General features: G+C 38.0%; 1 protein-coding gene across 8 annotated transcripts in view; it reads left to right on the top strand.

Moving 5' to 3' along the window:
• The window catches only part of LOC140480360 (apoptosis regulator Bcl-2-like), a 274,492-nt gene that overhangs the window by 147,887 nt on the left and 111,410 nt on the right, over positions 1-15,195 (top strand). For 2 of the 8 annotated variants that reach the window (XM_072575121.1, XM_072575120.1), the window contains exon 3: positions 8,530-14,531. The exons of 5 other annotated variants lie outside the window; for them this stretch is intronic. In XM_072575121.1, coding sequence (XP_072431222.1) covers positions 8,530-8,664 — 135 coding nt within the window. In that variant the 3' untranslated portion in view covers positions 8,665-14,531. Of the gene's footprint in view, positions 1-8,529; positions 14,532-15,195 lie in introns of those variants that run through there. One more of the 8 variants, XR_011961279.1, reaches the window with a different exon arrangement.

Genomic DNA, 15,195 nt, shown 5'->3' with positions numbered 1-15,195 from the left:
TGCCATCCTTACCTGGTCTGGCCTACATGTAACTCCAAGCCCACAGCAATGTGGTTGACTCTCGACTGCCCTCTGCAATTTAGGATGGGCCATGAATGCTGGCCCAGTTAGTGATGTCCACATCCTCCGAATTAATAAAAATAAACTAACTGTCTTCTCACCTTTTTAGTGTCGTCAGCAAACGTGGTGACAGTACATTCACTTTTATCTTCCAAATCATATATCTTTAGTAAATATTAATGCATTTGAGAGAAAAACATTTGTATTGTAGCTATTACATTGTAGGAGATGGTCAATATGATGGAAGTCGGGCAGAAACCCTCTTTATGCACTCGTGCATGTGATGGGCTTTGGTTCACATCAGGATTCTTTGCATTTATCCTGCGAATTTGGAAGGAAGTAGAACTCTTCTCTTCTCTTTTTTTCTTCTATACCATCCCCGTCACCATGACCACGTAATTCAGCAGCGTAAATGCCTTGAATGGGAGAGAGAAATCATGCAATGGAAGTTTTCAAGGTCGTTCTCTAGTGACCATACCAGAGAAAATCCTGACACACCTTCTAAATTACCTGCTTCTTGTGGTTGAGGTAATCATGCTAGAGACCGGGTTTGGCTTTTAACCTTCCAGAAGAATATGTGATCGGTCTTTATTGCTAGGCAAATCCAAGAAAAGTGTTGTGAACGACACCAGGAATTCTTCGTTGCATTCTTCAGTCTTACTGAACATTTGATTCAAAGACTTTGTGGATAGTTCTTCAGGGATTTGAATAACCAAGAGCTATCTTCATATTATCAAATTGGAGAGGGTGCAGAAAAGATTTACCAGAATGTAACCAAGACTAGAGGGATTGAGTTACAAGGAGAGGCTGGATAGGCTGGGATTTTTTCTTCACTGGAGCATAAGGGGTTAAGGAGTGCCCTTAGAGAGGTTTATAAAATCATGAGGGGCAAAGATGAGGTGAATAGCCATGGTCTTTTCACGAAGGTATGGGAGTTCAAAGCAAGGGTGCATAATTTTAAGGTGAGTGGAAAAAGATTTAAAAGGGACTTATGGACAAGTTTTTTTGCACAGAGTGGTTTGTATGTGGAATGAGCTTCCAGAGGAAGTGCTAGATGCAGATACAGTTACTACATTTAAAAGACATTTAGACAAGTACATGAACAGGAATAATTGAGGGATATGAGCCAAACATAGGCAAATGGGATTAGTTTAATTTGGAAAATTTGGTTGGCACCGGCAAGTTGTCCCAAAGAGTGTGTTTTCATGATGTTTGACTCCATAACGCTAATCCTGCAGCTATTTCTTGATAAAACTACAACTATATTAAGTGAAGATTTGAAGTAGAGATATTCTGAATCTGAGTGAAGCACAGCTCTGTAATAGCTATATGCTATTTACTGTCTATCCAACAGTGGCTGTTCACCACATCAAATATCAATTACCCTCTGGTGTCAGTATGAAATACCATCTACATGGGAAATTCTTTAACCTCAAGTCGCATAAAGACATATAAAGTAGGAGCAGGAACAAGCAACTCAATGTCTTTTTCCTGCTTTTGCACTTTGGTCCCTTTTAGCCCTAAAAACCATATCCAATTCCTTCTTGAAACATTCAATGTTTTGTCCTCAATCACAATGTTTTGTGGCAGAGAATTCCAAAGGCTTAAAACTCTGTGGGTGAAGATATTTGTCATCATCTCAGTCCTAAAGGGTCTACAACATCTTTAGACCCCAGTTCAGGACTCCCTGCTCATCGGAAACTTTCTTCTTTATTTCATCTAATCCTCTTACAATTTTATAGGTTTCTGTGAGATCCCCCTCATTCTTTAAAACTCCAGTGAATATTGTCTTAATGAGTCCTGTCATCCCAGGAATCAGTCTGGTATCACTCAGGAATTGCTCTTTGTTGCTCTCCATCAATGGCAAGAACGTCCTTCTTTAGATAAGGAGATAAAAACTATACACAGTGTTCAAGAAGTAGTTGGTAGTCCTCACCAATGCCCTGTATAATTGCAGTAAGATATCCTTGCTCCTGTGCTAGAATCCTCTTGTTATGAAGGCCAATATTCCAAACTATCTCAATGCAAAACTAAACCGTCCAGCATTGAGCTCTTCAAGTTTGTATATACAAGAGATTTGGCTTGTCCTTGAATATTGGCAAAATAAAACACTCATATATCAGCCAAGACCTGGTTAGTCAAATATTGCACCTCCCAAATCTGATGAAGGAGAGACTCTGAACAATATTAAACACTCCCTCTATCTCCGCCATCTCTCTCAAACTGTGACCATTGATGAACGTCAGCTCAGCCTTCTGCAAACTACAGAAATAAAAATATGATAACAAAGACATTCACAAGTCGAAAAGATCTTAGCATACAAAGAAGTTGTCTTCAAATTCTTGTGGTGCAGAGAGACCTGAACTGTCCATCAGCACAACTTTAAAGAGCGCCATAGAATACATTGCTGCCATATTCTCCAGATTCAGTGGAAGGGTCTGTTGAACAAACATTAGTGCCCTTCTTGAAAACAGCTGTTCAAGCATTTGGGCAAAACTCCTGCAAGACCAACTCCAAAGGTTGGGCACTGTCTGGATGGCTGAAAACAACCCCCCTCTTTCAACACATGTGTGGTCAATATTCCAGCGGACACCAAAGAAAATGCCGCAAACATACTCTGACGTTTTCATTGAAGTAATGTAGCATAGATATTAATGCTGATTAATTCTGCTAGTTGTGCTGAATTCATGAAAATTGTGGTTATCAAACGTTAGCAAAAGTTGGACTAAGTCTTTTTGGACTCTTTTAGATTCATGGCTTTGAGTTATTTGAGACTAAATGCATTTGAATTAAGCAGACCCAAGACAGTTGAGCAGATATTGTAGTTGTATGGATGACCAATCTGTTCACAATTGCCATCTATAAAATTGTATAATTGACACATCAACACTGGGGGCTGCACATGTGCAGTTAACCACGGAAATCCACAACTAACTGTTATTGACTACCTGCTCCTCTACAGGGTGCACTGTTGAATTGCCCACAGATGGTAATCTTTAGAAGTCACTGAACTGACAATAACTTCCCTTTTTACTTAGTTATAGCGCTATTAAAAAGCTCTGAAAAAGTAGTGCCTTGTTAAATGAGGTATAACTGGGTTGCTAATGATGTACTATGCCATAATTACTGCTGAAGTAGCTCTCTCATCCTGGAAATTTGATTTTATTATTTGTGCAGTGCCATATTTTTCCATTTTGATCATTCTGATTTTTGACGTTAATTTTGTAACATTTCAACTTCTAAATTTTATGTTCCAATTTTTATTTCAATCTTTGTTTAAAAAATCGGAAGCAAATTACATCAAGTGCATTTTACATCTTGCATTATTGTCTGTGAGAATGCCTTCATGTGATTAGCTATCTGTTTGGTGACATCACTGTTGCTAAACAGCAGGAAATCCCTCTACTTTGGTGCCAGATCTGAATTAGAGTTGAGAAATCTAAGATCCATGTTGCTGAGATTGCTAGATCTTTGTGAGCAACTTTCTTTTGACGTTAGCAGCGAGTGGCTTTACTGACTGCAAATATCAGGCCGAATGTAAGAAAGGATAAGGCTGTGCTAGCCTTTTCAGAATGAGGCTAAAGTTGTTGTGAATGTATAGCAGACAAGCTGTGAGACCTCTGCCTACAGAATGAGAGGTGGGCAGCAGGTTGCACAGCAGTTGAAGTTGCAAAGGTAGTATAGAGGAATTGGAAGGCACAAAGTTCAAAGTCACACAACACCATGTTATAGTCCAACAGGTTTAATTGGAAGCACACCAGCTTTCGGAGCGACGCTCCTTCATCAGGTGGTTCCAAATCAATTGGAAGGCAGTAAGCTGAAGAAAGCTTAGTAGCTATAGGTAGTACAAGTGGATGTGAAGGATAGAATGATCAGCATACTTTAGAATGCCTTTCTGCAAGAGTTGGATTGGGTCCTGCAGAGTAGCAGCATTTGTAGGTGTGCTGCTATCTGTTAGGGGAATCGGGAGGTTGTATCTAGGTAGAGGTCAGTTGTTCATTTGGCAGGAGAGAAAGGGAATTGATATCAAAGTGGTTGAACAGGTGGAAGGCATTTGAGATTTTGTGTTTTCCTTAAATACTGGTGATTGTAAGCTCTATTAAGATGAGATAACCGATAGTTGAGGAACTATCAGAACATCTGAAAAATAAATTGTAGAATATAGTAATGATTTTTGAATTTGATTGGTTTCTAAATCTGAGTTGATTAGTAGATGCCAGATTCTGGTTGATTAGAGTTCAGATAATTGGTTGAAGTACATCAAATTTTCATTCTTTGGTGCCTTCCAGATTTTCAGGACATCCAAATAACTTCATGTTCAATAATTTAGCCTGAAATGTAGCTGACCCTTATGATTAAACAGGCAATGTGGCCAATTCTGAACAACATGGGCTCACATCTAGCGATGAGATACATGATTAGAATTTTTTTTGTTGATTTGAGGATTAACTGTTGGCCAGGAGAATACAATGAGAACTTTTCCCTTTCTCTTCAAGTAGTTTGCTTTTCTCTTTTTATGCATTCATAAATGTCTGTGTCTGACTCAGCCAGCATGTGTTATCATCCCGAACTGTCTTGTGGCAGGTGATGGTAAACCGCTGCAGTTATATTCACTGTGCTATTAGGGAGGCACCTCCAGGATTTTGACCCAGTGACAGTGGTGATATAGTTCGAAGTGAAGATAATGTATTCATTAGAGGGGAACTTGCAGATGCTGGTCCCATTCATCTCCTGCCCCTTTCCTTCTAGGTGGTAATTGCACATTTGGAAGGCCTTGTTGCAAGAGTTTTTGAGAGTTACCACAGTGTACATTAGATGGTGCACATTACTGCCACTGCATTGAGGTTGAAGTGGGTGGGGTACCAATCAAGTGGGCCACATTGTCCAATGGTTTGCAGTTGAGAGGTTGTTGCTTTTGGAATCATCCACATTAACTCCTGACCTTCTGAGGTCTAATGGCATCAACTTAAACATGAACAAGGAAACCTCTTGCTATCACCCACCACCCCGCCCCCCGAGGCTTAAAGTGGGTTTTGTTGCAGGGAATAGAGAGTATTCTTGAGCTGGTAGATTTCTGAAGGCTCCTCCCTCTCCTGTTCAACTGTTACGTCATTACTGACAGGCAGAAGGTCTTTGACATGGATAACTGGACACTAATTCACAATACTGGTTTCTGGCTCCATCTCTGTTTGTAGCCACTCCTTAGCTTGTGTGCAAAATATACTTCACCTACTGTTGTAACATGAAGCTATGAAACAGTGTTTACAATGAAGATCAGGAAGCTTTCTTTTAAAAACTATAGTAATCCTGAAACAATTAGCTTTTAATTAATTAGAAAAAGTTATTTTTGCATTTCTGTTCCAAGAATGAAAGCTGTGGAAAATTAAGACACCAGTTTTTACAGTTGGAACTGTAGACCAATCCTATATGCTTTAGTCTTTTAATTTCTGCCTTACAAAGTAATACAAAATATCGGCTGCCCAGTGCACTGGCAGTCCCACCACAGGCCTCATCAACATGCACCTACAGCTGGTGGCTGGTGCAAACATTGTTCATGACACACACACCATTGTCACTGAGGCCCAAAGACACACTCCACCATTACTCTGCTTGCAGCAACCCGACTCGACAACCCCAAGCATGCAACCTCTCTGGTCCTTTTCTGACCCTTCACTGTCTCTCTTCCAATCCCTCCTGCCTGTGGACAGGACAGCATCGCAGTGAGTGATCGGGAGGGAATGAGCAGTCAGGAGCTGGGGTGGACAAGTGTTTGGAGTGGGGCAGTGAGAAAATTGTGATCCCAGGATTTGAATTCATTCAGAACATTTGAAAATACTTTTTTCTTCTGCTCCTGTACCTTAATGCAGGCACCTTGCTATAGAGTCACTGGTTGTGAAGTCATAGGCACCATTACTGCATGGGTGATAAGTGCCTTCCCTCCCTCTACAATTGCGGTGACAATAAACACAGACAAATAATAAATGTGGCACCACCTACATGGTGGTTTACCTCCTTTATTCTTTTTATGCTTGGTGGTGCCCAACACCATTGTGGCACTTCACCTTCCCATTCTGTTGCCATCTGCATGCTTTTATGTATACATGAATGAAGTTGTTTATTTTTAGGATCATGTTGGTTTCTGTTCTAGGTTCATTCACTTCAAATTTTGAGAACTGCAGAGACAACGTGTCGCAAGGTTTTGGCTATACATCATAAAATACATTTTATATCAGATATACAAACTTATTGTGATGAATACACTGTGCCCTCTAGTGGTTAAAAGATTTTCATCATGTGATTTATGATCTTCAAAATTTAATTTCTTTGGAAAGATTGGTTTGTCAAACTTGAGGATTCATTAAGACAAAACCCCTTGTTTTGTTCTTCTTTACTGGAATAGATGGATAAGTCATGCTTCTGCCTGAATGAAATATGTTTATGTTCATCCATTTGTTAATTGTGAAGCTATTGAGATCAATCAAAATTAAGAGGTTTTCCTCATATTACACATTTCTTGACAATCTAGCATGGCTATTATTTTAGAAACTTGTAACTTGGCCACTTCAAAGAGCAAATGAGGACTGCAGATGCTGGAAATCAGAGCTGAAAAATGTGTTGCTGGAAAAGCGCAGCAGGTCAGGCAGCATCCAAGGAGCAGGAGAATCGACGTTTCGGGCATAAGCCCTTCTTCAGGAATGAAGCAGGCTAAGATAAAAGGTAGGGAGGAGGGACTTGGGGGAGGGGTGTTGGGAATGCGATAGGTGGAAGGAGGTTAAGGTGAGGGTGATAGGCCGGAGAGGGGGTGGGGGCAGTGAGGTCGGGAAGAAGATTGCAGGTCAAGAAGGCGGTGCTGAGTCTGAGGGTAGGGACTGAGATAAAGTGGGGGGAGGGGAAATGAGGAAGCTGGAGAAATCAGCATTCATCCCTTGTGGTTGGAGGGTTCCTAGGCGGAAGTCATAGGCACCATTACTGCATGGACGATAAGTGCCTTCCTTTCCTCTACAATTGCAGTGACAATAAACACACACAAATAATAAATATGGCGCCACCTACATGGTTTACCTCCTTTTATTCTTTTTATGCTTGGTGGTGCCTAGGAACTCTCCAACCACAAGGGGTGAATGCAGATGTCTCCAGCTTCCTCATTTCCCCTCCCCCCACTTTGTCAGTCCCAACCCTCGGACTCAGCACCGCCTTCTTGACCTGCAATCTTCTTCCCGACCTCTCCGCCCCCACCCCCTCTCCGGCCTATCACCCTCACCTTAACCTCCTTCCACCTATCGCATTCCCAACGCCCCTCCCCCAAGTCCCTCCTCCTCTCCTTTTATCTTAGCCTGCTTGGCACACCCTCCTCATTCCTGAAGAAGGGCTTATGCCCGAAACATCGATTCTCCTGCTCCTTGGATGCTGCCTGACCTGCTGCGCTTTTCCAGCAACACATTTTTCACTTCAAAGAGCATCAAGAATCAACCATGTAGATTAAACTAGAGTCACACTATGTGTGTATGTCAGGTTAAGTTGTATGCTGTTCATTGCTGGCAAGTTAGTGTGCTTATTGAATTCAGTTTCATAATTTACTGAAGTGGGATATTAACTCTCCATCTGTGAATTGTTAGTTCATTCCAAACTCTGTATTCTGTGATTTGAGTACATAGAGATTTATTGATCATACCTTTTGAATAACAAATGGGTGTTATTAAAATTTTTGTGCAAGTGCTCCGGTTTCCTCCCACAGTCCAAAGATGTGCAGGGCAGGTGAATTGGCCATCCTAAATTGTCCTTAGTGTAGGTAAGGGGTAGGGGTATGGGTGGGTTGCGCTTTGGTGGGGCGGTGTGGACTTGTTGGGCCGAAGGGCCTGTTTCCACACTGTAAGTAATCTAATCTAATCTAATCTAATCTAATAATATTTAGCTTAAATTTAAAGTTGCTTTCAATCAGAATGGTATCCAATACTTGCACTTAACAAACTGGGCACAAAATTAAAACTGGAAGAATACGGCAAATATACTCCAGCACCATGAGAAAAAAACACAAAAATATTGCTTTAGTAGTTAGCTAATGTTACCAGAGGTTGCCATGGCAAAACATTGTTTTTGAAAGTAAACAGAAATGTTAATTGTTCTCCATTGTCTAAATGAAATGTTGCTGTTGTAGAGTATTTTGTGGTTTAATATGGAAAAATAACATTTAGTTAATATATATTTCAGAACAAATCTTTGTTAGACTTGCTGTTGTTTGACCAACTTTTGCTACCTGTACCACGGATCACTTTGCCTCTGTCCCATAAGGTTTAATACACAAAGTCTTGCAAATAAAGAGAGGTTTTAGAATTAACTTTTATGGCCGATTAAATTCCATGCATTGTACTGAAAACTGTATTGACACTCTGTGGTGTACACAGCAGTTTAATGTTTTGGTAACTCTGAAAAAGCTTCTTCACTAATTTTTACTTGTTCCTTTTTTTCCAGGATGCTTTTGTAGACCTATATGGAAATAATATGGAACCTCTTTTCGACATCCCATGGCCTTCTCTTCGGACTGTCTTGGGCATTGCTGCTGTGGGGGCTTGTATAACTTTTGCTTATCTAGCCCACCAGTATTAACCATGATTATTCAAGAACTTTCTTTTAACTAGAACTAGCTTGCAAAAATTTACTAGGCTGCTTTGATGTTACAAGCAAGTTGTTTTATCTAATTGCATCAAATTATCAGCCTTTTTGACACCTTAAAATATTCTTATATTTATAGTCATTGAGACTCTACAGGTTGGTTTATAATGTTCGTTTGGAGTTTGCAAAAAAATCATTATTGAATATGTAAATGTGAAGCCGATTCTAGAAGTACGTTTCACTGTGGATTGAAATTCTTAAGGCTGACTGGAATTTACATTCCATAATAAATTGGATGGATTGTGTTACAAGATTTGAGATATGACTGAATGGAATTTTGCCTACAGCAAGGACCCTGACTTCAGCTTTGTTTTGTAACATATTGATGACAATATATTGCTTAGCAATTGAGCATTATATGAATTACGATCAGTGCATGACACAAATTGCCCAATACTCTGCTTCCTGAAAATGTTGGGAACTGAGGTTTAAGTAGTCGCTTTTTTAAAAAAAAACTTTCTTTTACTAAAGAGGAAGTCTGTGCCTTTTTAACAAAAAAAATTTAGAAATTAGTCATGATCTTCAAGATTTAGCATTGTACAGAAATGCCTGGAATGGCTGAAGAGGACATCTTTGCGCCATGATTTGAACATACAAAAATATATTGATCACGTCATTAAACAGCAAGTGGATATTACAGGATTTCTTTTGTATAAAGCAGAAACTTAATCCTTGGCTTTTATTTGGAACTGCTTGCAAGTGGCATGACGTCTAATACCAGTACTAAACAAACCAAGAGGAAAGCTAAAACTGGATGGAAACTGGAAGCAAAATAACTATCACTTTTTTGCAAATGTGCATGAGTATTTAAGGAAAGGAAGGACACAAAATGACGCTCGGGTGACTTGTTAGTATTGCTGAAGGTTGCAGTGGTAAAACTTCATCTTTTAAGAGTAAACTGAAAGGCTTATGTTTGTTCTCAGTGTCTAAAATATGTCGTTTTTGTGGGTTAATGTGAATAACATATTGATGAGCTTCTTGACCTCGGCACAAAACTTTTCTAAAATATTAATTTAACCATAGACCATGTAGAAGGTAACAGCTTTTTAAAAAGAACCGTTCAAAAGTCCATTTCATTTCCAGTTTAAACTTAACTTAAAGCTTTTTCTTCATTTTTATTTAAAGTTTACAATTCTTACTAAATGGGCTGCTATTAGGTGAGTATTGTAGAATAATTAAATGGCTTTAAATAGAGTAAATACCAAAGGTAAATACCAAACTGCTGCGGTGTGAAGATTATAAGATACTGCATGCTTTAGATAATGCCTCTAGTTTTGAACGTTGTGCTAATGAGATATAAGCATTTAATGACTTCCAGCTATGTGACATGATATTGCAAACCTCTGCCCACCAACAAAATCTAGAACATTCTCTTTTGAAAAAATGATGTGCAAGGAGTGCTGTGACTTTGGCTTATAGAAACTACCACACCAACAGCAAACAATGGAGGAGAGTGCTTACTTTTGTAACACTTCCATGGGGACCGATAGCAAAGACCTTGGAGATGTTCACCATCCTTTACAGGATAACTAAACTTCGGGTGACTTCAAGACTTGTGCTATAATGCCTTTCAACTCAAATTTCTAAGGCATCCACCAAAACATCTGCAGCAGAAGCAAATTGTCATAACGATTCACAAATGCAAAAGGAAAATCAAATTGTATTTGCAGTAGTACTCCATCTACTGCTGACCACCAATTTCAACATTGTGTAAGACCAACATTGTGTAAGACAAAGTGAATGTACCGTGAATGAGCATAACTGAAATCACCAGTAAGCTAACAGTATTGTAATTTCATGTGGAGTGATAAAAGCTTATCAAAAAAAAATTAAGCACATTAGAAAAAATATTTTTTTAAAGCATTTTATGTGGATCTTAAAAATACAATATTATACTTGGTATAAATTGTGTTTGTGCACCTTCAGTTTATTTTGGCATGTCATTTCTGTTGCAAGATGAAAGAAAGCTCTTGTAATTTTAGAAGTTGTGCTTTTGTGTCTTGGGTGTAATATTTTGTTAATTGATTTTTTAAAATATATCGTTGTGCTATAATACTCACTGCTGTCTGCTGTTTGTCACCACAGTGAGCTATAATTATTTGATAAAATTACAAATCTGAAAAATGTAGCAAATGAGCAAAAACATACTATCAGAGTCGAGAAAACTGGTCTGCAAGATGTTGGCTTACTGTTTTTTGAAGCTTAAATGTAGCCCTATGCAAATATTTTAGTTTAGGAACAGGGAGGTGAGATGCATTGTTTAGAATATTTGGAGTCTAGCCCAATCTAGATACCTAGCAACATTTGCAAATTAACTCCCTAACCTTAATGCAAGTCAGTCGAGCTACTTGGGCGTGATCTCTGGTAGACACATTTTTCAATTGTTATATTAAATCCTTGTTATAAAATATACAGCACCAATTAAGCAGCTTTTTTATACCCCAAACCATTAATACTGTGCAACATCCAGAGTATAATATGGACATGTTTATCCTGCAATGTGTGTCTAATACAGAGGAGTGACCTGAAAATAAATTACGTTTTTGACTTTAACCCTTAAAAAATCTGTCAATATCTGGAATACTGAAATGTATTTTTCTGAAAGAATTTGGTGCTGTTTTGGAGATGGCCGTACAAACTTTATTCACGTATGTATTTCTTATGGAGTCCATCTAAACATAATGCATAATAATTAATTTCTACAATTCTTACTGTAGCAAGCAATGCTTTTTTTGTTTAAAGAAATTCTGCAAGTTATTACCAATGATATTTTATAAACCAGAATTCAACAGCGATATGCACAACTAACATTCATTACTTCACTATTTCAGTACACTTTAATGCTTGTAAAGAATATTTTGTTCATTGTCCTGAGATTCTTTTGATTTAGCACACTTCTTCAAAATTATTTTTAAATGTGTCAGCAACATATGGAAGATTATTGTTCAAATTGCTTTCTAAAATAAAGGATTTTCAATCAAATTTCCTTCCAACAGTATTGTAGGGAACTAATACCTCATCAGAGGTAAGAGACCTTTATAATTTTCAATTTCCCCTATCTCAACACCAAGGCAGTTGTAGCAGTAGAGATGAAAATTGAATGAGAGATTCTGAAACTTTCTTTTTCTTTTAAGTCCTACTAATGTAAACATTATATAATAGTCTTTTTCTAACAGAATGGAGACTGATGGGGTTATCTTCAAAAGTGTCTACTTATGATATGCTTTTTTCAAAAAAAGCATTCAAGGGTCATATTATATTTTCAAACTTTCATTTGTGCAAAATGAAAGAAAAGGGGGTTTGGTCTGGACATGCAAACAAACCTAGAGTTAAATGGTTTACCTCCAGTTGACCTCCTTTTTGCTAGTCTTGTTTTAGTCCAAGCTGATCTTAAGCATTGTATGTTGTTTGTCTCTAGACTGTATTGAGTGAGATGAAAATGCTAGATTGCAAGCGTATCCTTTTACGTTTAAGCTTTTGACCGAATAGGTTGTTTAATCCACCAGATTGAGCACTAAGGGTGCTGCATATGACTTCTGATTTGAGTGTGCTGTCTGTAAATTAATTAAAGTAGTTTGATGAAATATTAGGCATGCTTGTGAATGGAACGTGACCACCAGTGAATGATAGGCATCAGGGTGTATCAAAGAATTCATTGTTTTTACATGGACCATAGGTAGCTATAGAATTGATACGTCATAATTCCAGGTACGAAGCATCAAGACCTGTTGACACGATTTGTTTTATAATACTTCTTAATATTCTATACAATAACATGTATCATTTCTGATATGAATTAAACATATTTTGTAATGAGTGTGACATCATGTATGGAAGAAAGGTGTTGCTGAGACTTGATTGTTTTTATAAAGCTATCGAGGAACTCTTGACTGGCTTTATTTTATAACTGTTTTCCCTGCTTGGCCATTGATATACTGAAAATATTTTTCATTAAGTCATGCTTCTGGTGTGCAAGAACCACATTTTAGGTACTTTATGAGTTGCTTTAGATGTCAGTGGTTTGTATATAAATTGAATGTTAATTCCATCAGTGTTTGTTTTTTTTTTGTTTTTCACCACAAATAATTCATGCCATTAGTTACTGACTTTTTAAGCTGATGAAATACTTAACAGACATTGCAGGTTATTGTACTCTTTTATTAGATGGAATGTCCGTTTTTCAGAGGTTGCTCACATGTTGAATGTGCCATTGCTTTACGTTATTGTAGTTCACTTTTAAAATATCAACTGCACTCTATCATGGAGGAAGTGAACTTGCGCTCCATCTGAAATAGTGGGGATGTGCCCTCCTCTATAGTGTGGGCAAGTTGTGATTTTATTTGCTGGTGATCAGCCTATTGATTAGGGGAGATGTGTGTCAGCACTGGCTATTAATACTTGGGGGAGCTTCTGTTTAGTGCAGGCTGCTCAAATAATTTCCCCTCTCCACCTTCCTGCCATCTCCACACTGTGCACGTTGCATGATGTAAGGCATGCTTTGTTAGTTTTTTTTATTTCTTCATGGGATGTGGGTGTTGCTAACTAGACCAGCATTTATATCCCATCTCTAATTGCTTAGAGGGCAGTTAAAAGTCAACCACGTTGCTGAGAGTCTGGAGTTACATGGAGGCCAGATCAGGTAACTATGGCGGTTTCCTCCCCTGAAGTATATTAGTGAATCTTGGGGTTTTCCAACAATTGACAATGGGTTCACTGTCATTATTAGAATCTTAATTCCTGATTTTTGAGTTCTGATTCCACCAGAATTTGAACCTGGCTCCCCAGAACATTACCTGGGTCTGTGGATTAATGGTCCAGTGATAATACCTCTAGGCCACTGCTCCTCAGTAAACACATTGGTAACACATTAGTGGTACAGATCTGTAGGGCTTAGCTGACCCAAAGCCAGGCTGACCATCCAACATCTACCAAGTGGAAGAAGGTTGTTAACAAGCAGGTCACCTCTGCCTGTCGCCTGATTTGCTGAAGTGGTCTTTGTTTGAACCACATTTAAGGATTCTTACACCTTCCAAAAAAGGTTGAACCCACCCCCCACCCAGTTTACACTGGAACTTCCAATTAAATCCTAGTTTTGCTCAATGCGTGAGATGTGTGGGTGTTCAGGAGTGAATATTCATTTGAGTGCTTTGTCCTTGCAAAATTGATTAATTGAAATTGGCATTCCTGTGGTGAACTATATTCTTCCCTGCATTTTTTTAAAGTTGTTTTTCATACATTCCTATCCACACCATTTCAAATGCCCCAAAACCAATACATTCAAAATCAAGCACGTGATGTTTCAAGTGTCTGTCTGTTTCCTTAGTGAAAACTGTGAAATAAAAATAGTAAATTGTTTGTAATGTACATATCACAGGCACTATCACTGACTGTCAAAGAAGGATATTACTAGGACAGATATTCTCATAACAGTTTTATTCGCAAGTCACAAAGTAGATAGTCCTGCTAAATATGAGCAGCTTCATACATCTGGGAATATTATGAGTCAGGATAAAATTTTGGATAAAGGACATAGTAAATGCTAATGTGTTGCAAATGGCAGCCTTTTTGATATAACCTTCAGGGGAGATTAATTTTAAGGAGACAATGACTTGTATATAGTCTAGATTTCCTATATAAGCTACATATTACCTATATAAGTTTCTTTAAACTGTAGTATGAAAAATGACAAGAATTTCATAGTTATGTTAAAAGATTTGAACCATTGTGTGATTTTGATGTAGTAAGTGCTTACACAAACAAGGTTTGTTAACAAAAAATACTTATAAAGATTTTTTTTAATATACTTTCGTGTGATTATTTTGTAGTAGTCATCACAAATATACCACTGCCACATTCATTCACTCTATTTGTGTAATAATGTTACACAGAACAAAATAACTTATATTGCTTTTTAATGAAGCCAACCTTTATTTCCTTGAATTTATCCAGAGCATGGCGTCATCCCATTTGATTGAGGGGAGAAATGAAAACTTCAAGCCTTGATACGTGTTTACATAAATGTGAACCTTTGGCAGCAGGGGGCAAGAAAAGATGACAGTATCTGCCTTTTAAACCCAGTGAAGATTGATTAGAGCAGTGTATGTTATACCTGGATTCTGTAATGATTATATCAATTATCCAGAAGACGTTTCTACTCAGAGTCCATTCATAATGCATCTAACTATTGATATGTTCCAGCACTACATATAACCTCTTCAATAACAAACTTTAAGGCTTGTATTATTAGTTTCAATTTGCTCCTATCCTATTTTCATGTATACTTTAAATTTTCTGGATGAATAGCTTCTTTTTCATTTACAATCTCATATGTCTCTAAGATTATTTCCTTTCAGAAAGAAGGGCCAGGTTTCTCCACTGTTTTCACATATCAAAGTCCGCACTACTATTTGTAAGTAAAATGAAAGGTTCAAGTGCTTTTTTGGAAGTTGAGGCAGAATGTGACAC

This window comes from Chiloscyllium punctatum, chromosome 8 (genome assembly GCF_047496795.1).
Source record: "Chiloscyllium punctatum isolate Juve2018m chromosome 8, sChiPun1.3, whole genome shotgun sequence".
In the NCBI taxonomy this organism is placed as follows: Eukaryota; Metazoa; Chordata; class Chondrichthyes; order Orectolobiformes; family Hemiscylliidae; genus Chiloscyllium; species Chiloscyllium punctatum.
This window is presented reverse-complemented; position numbering and strand designations above follow the sequence as displayed.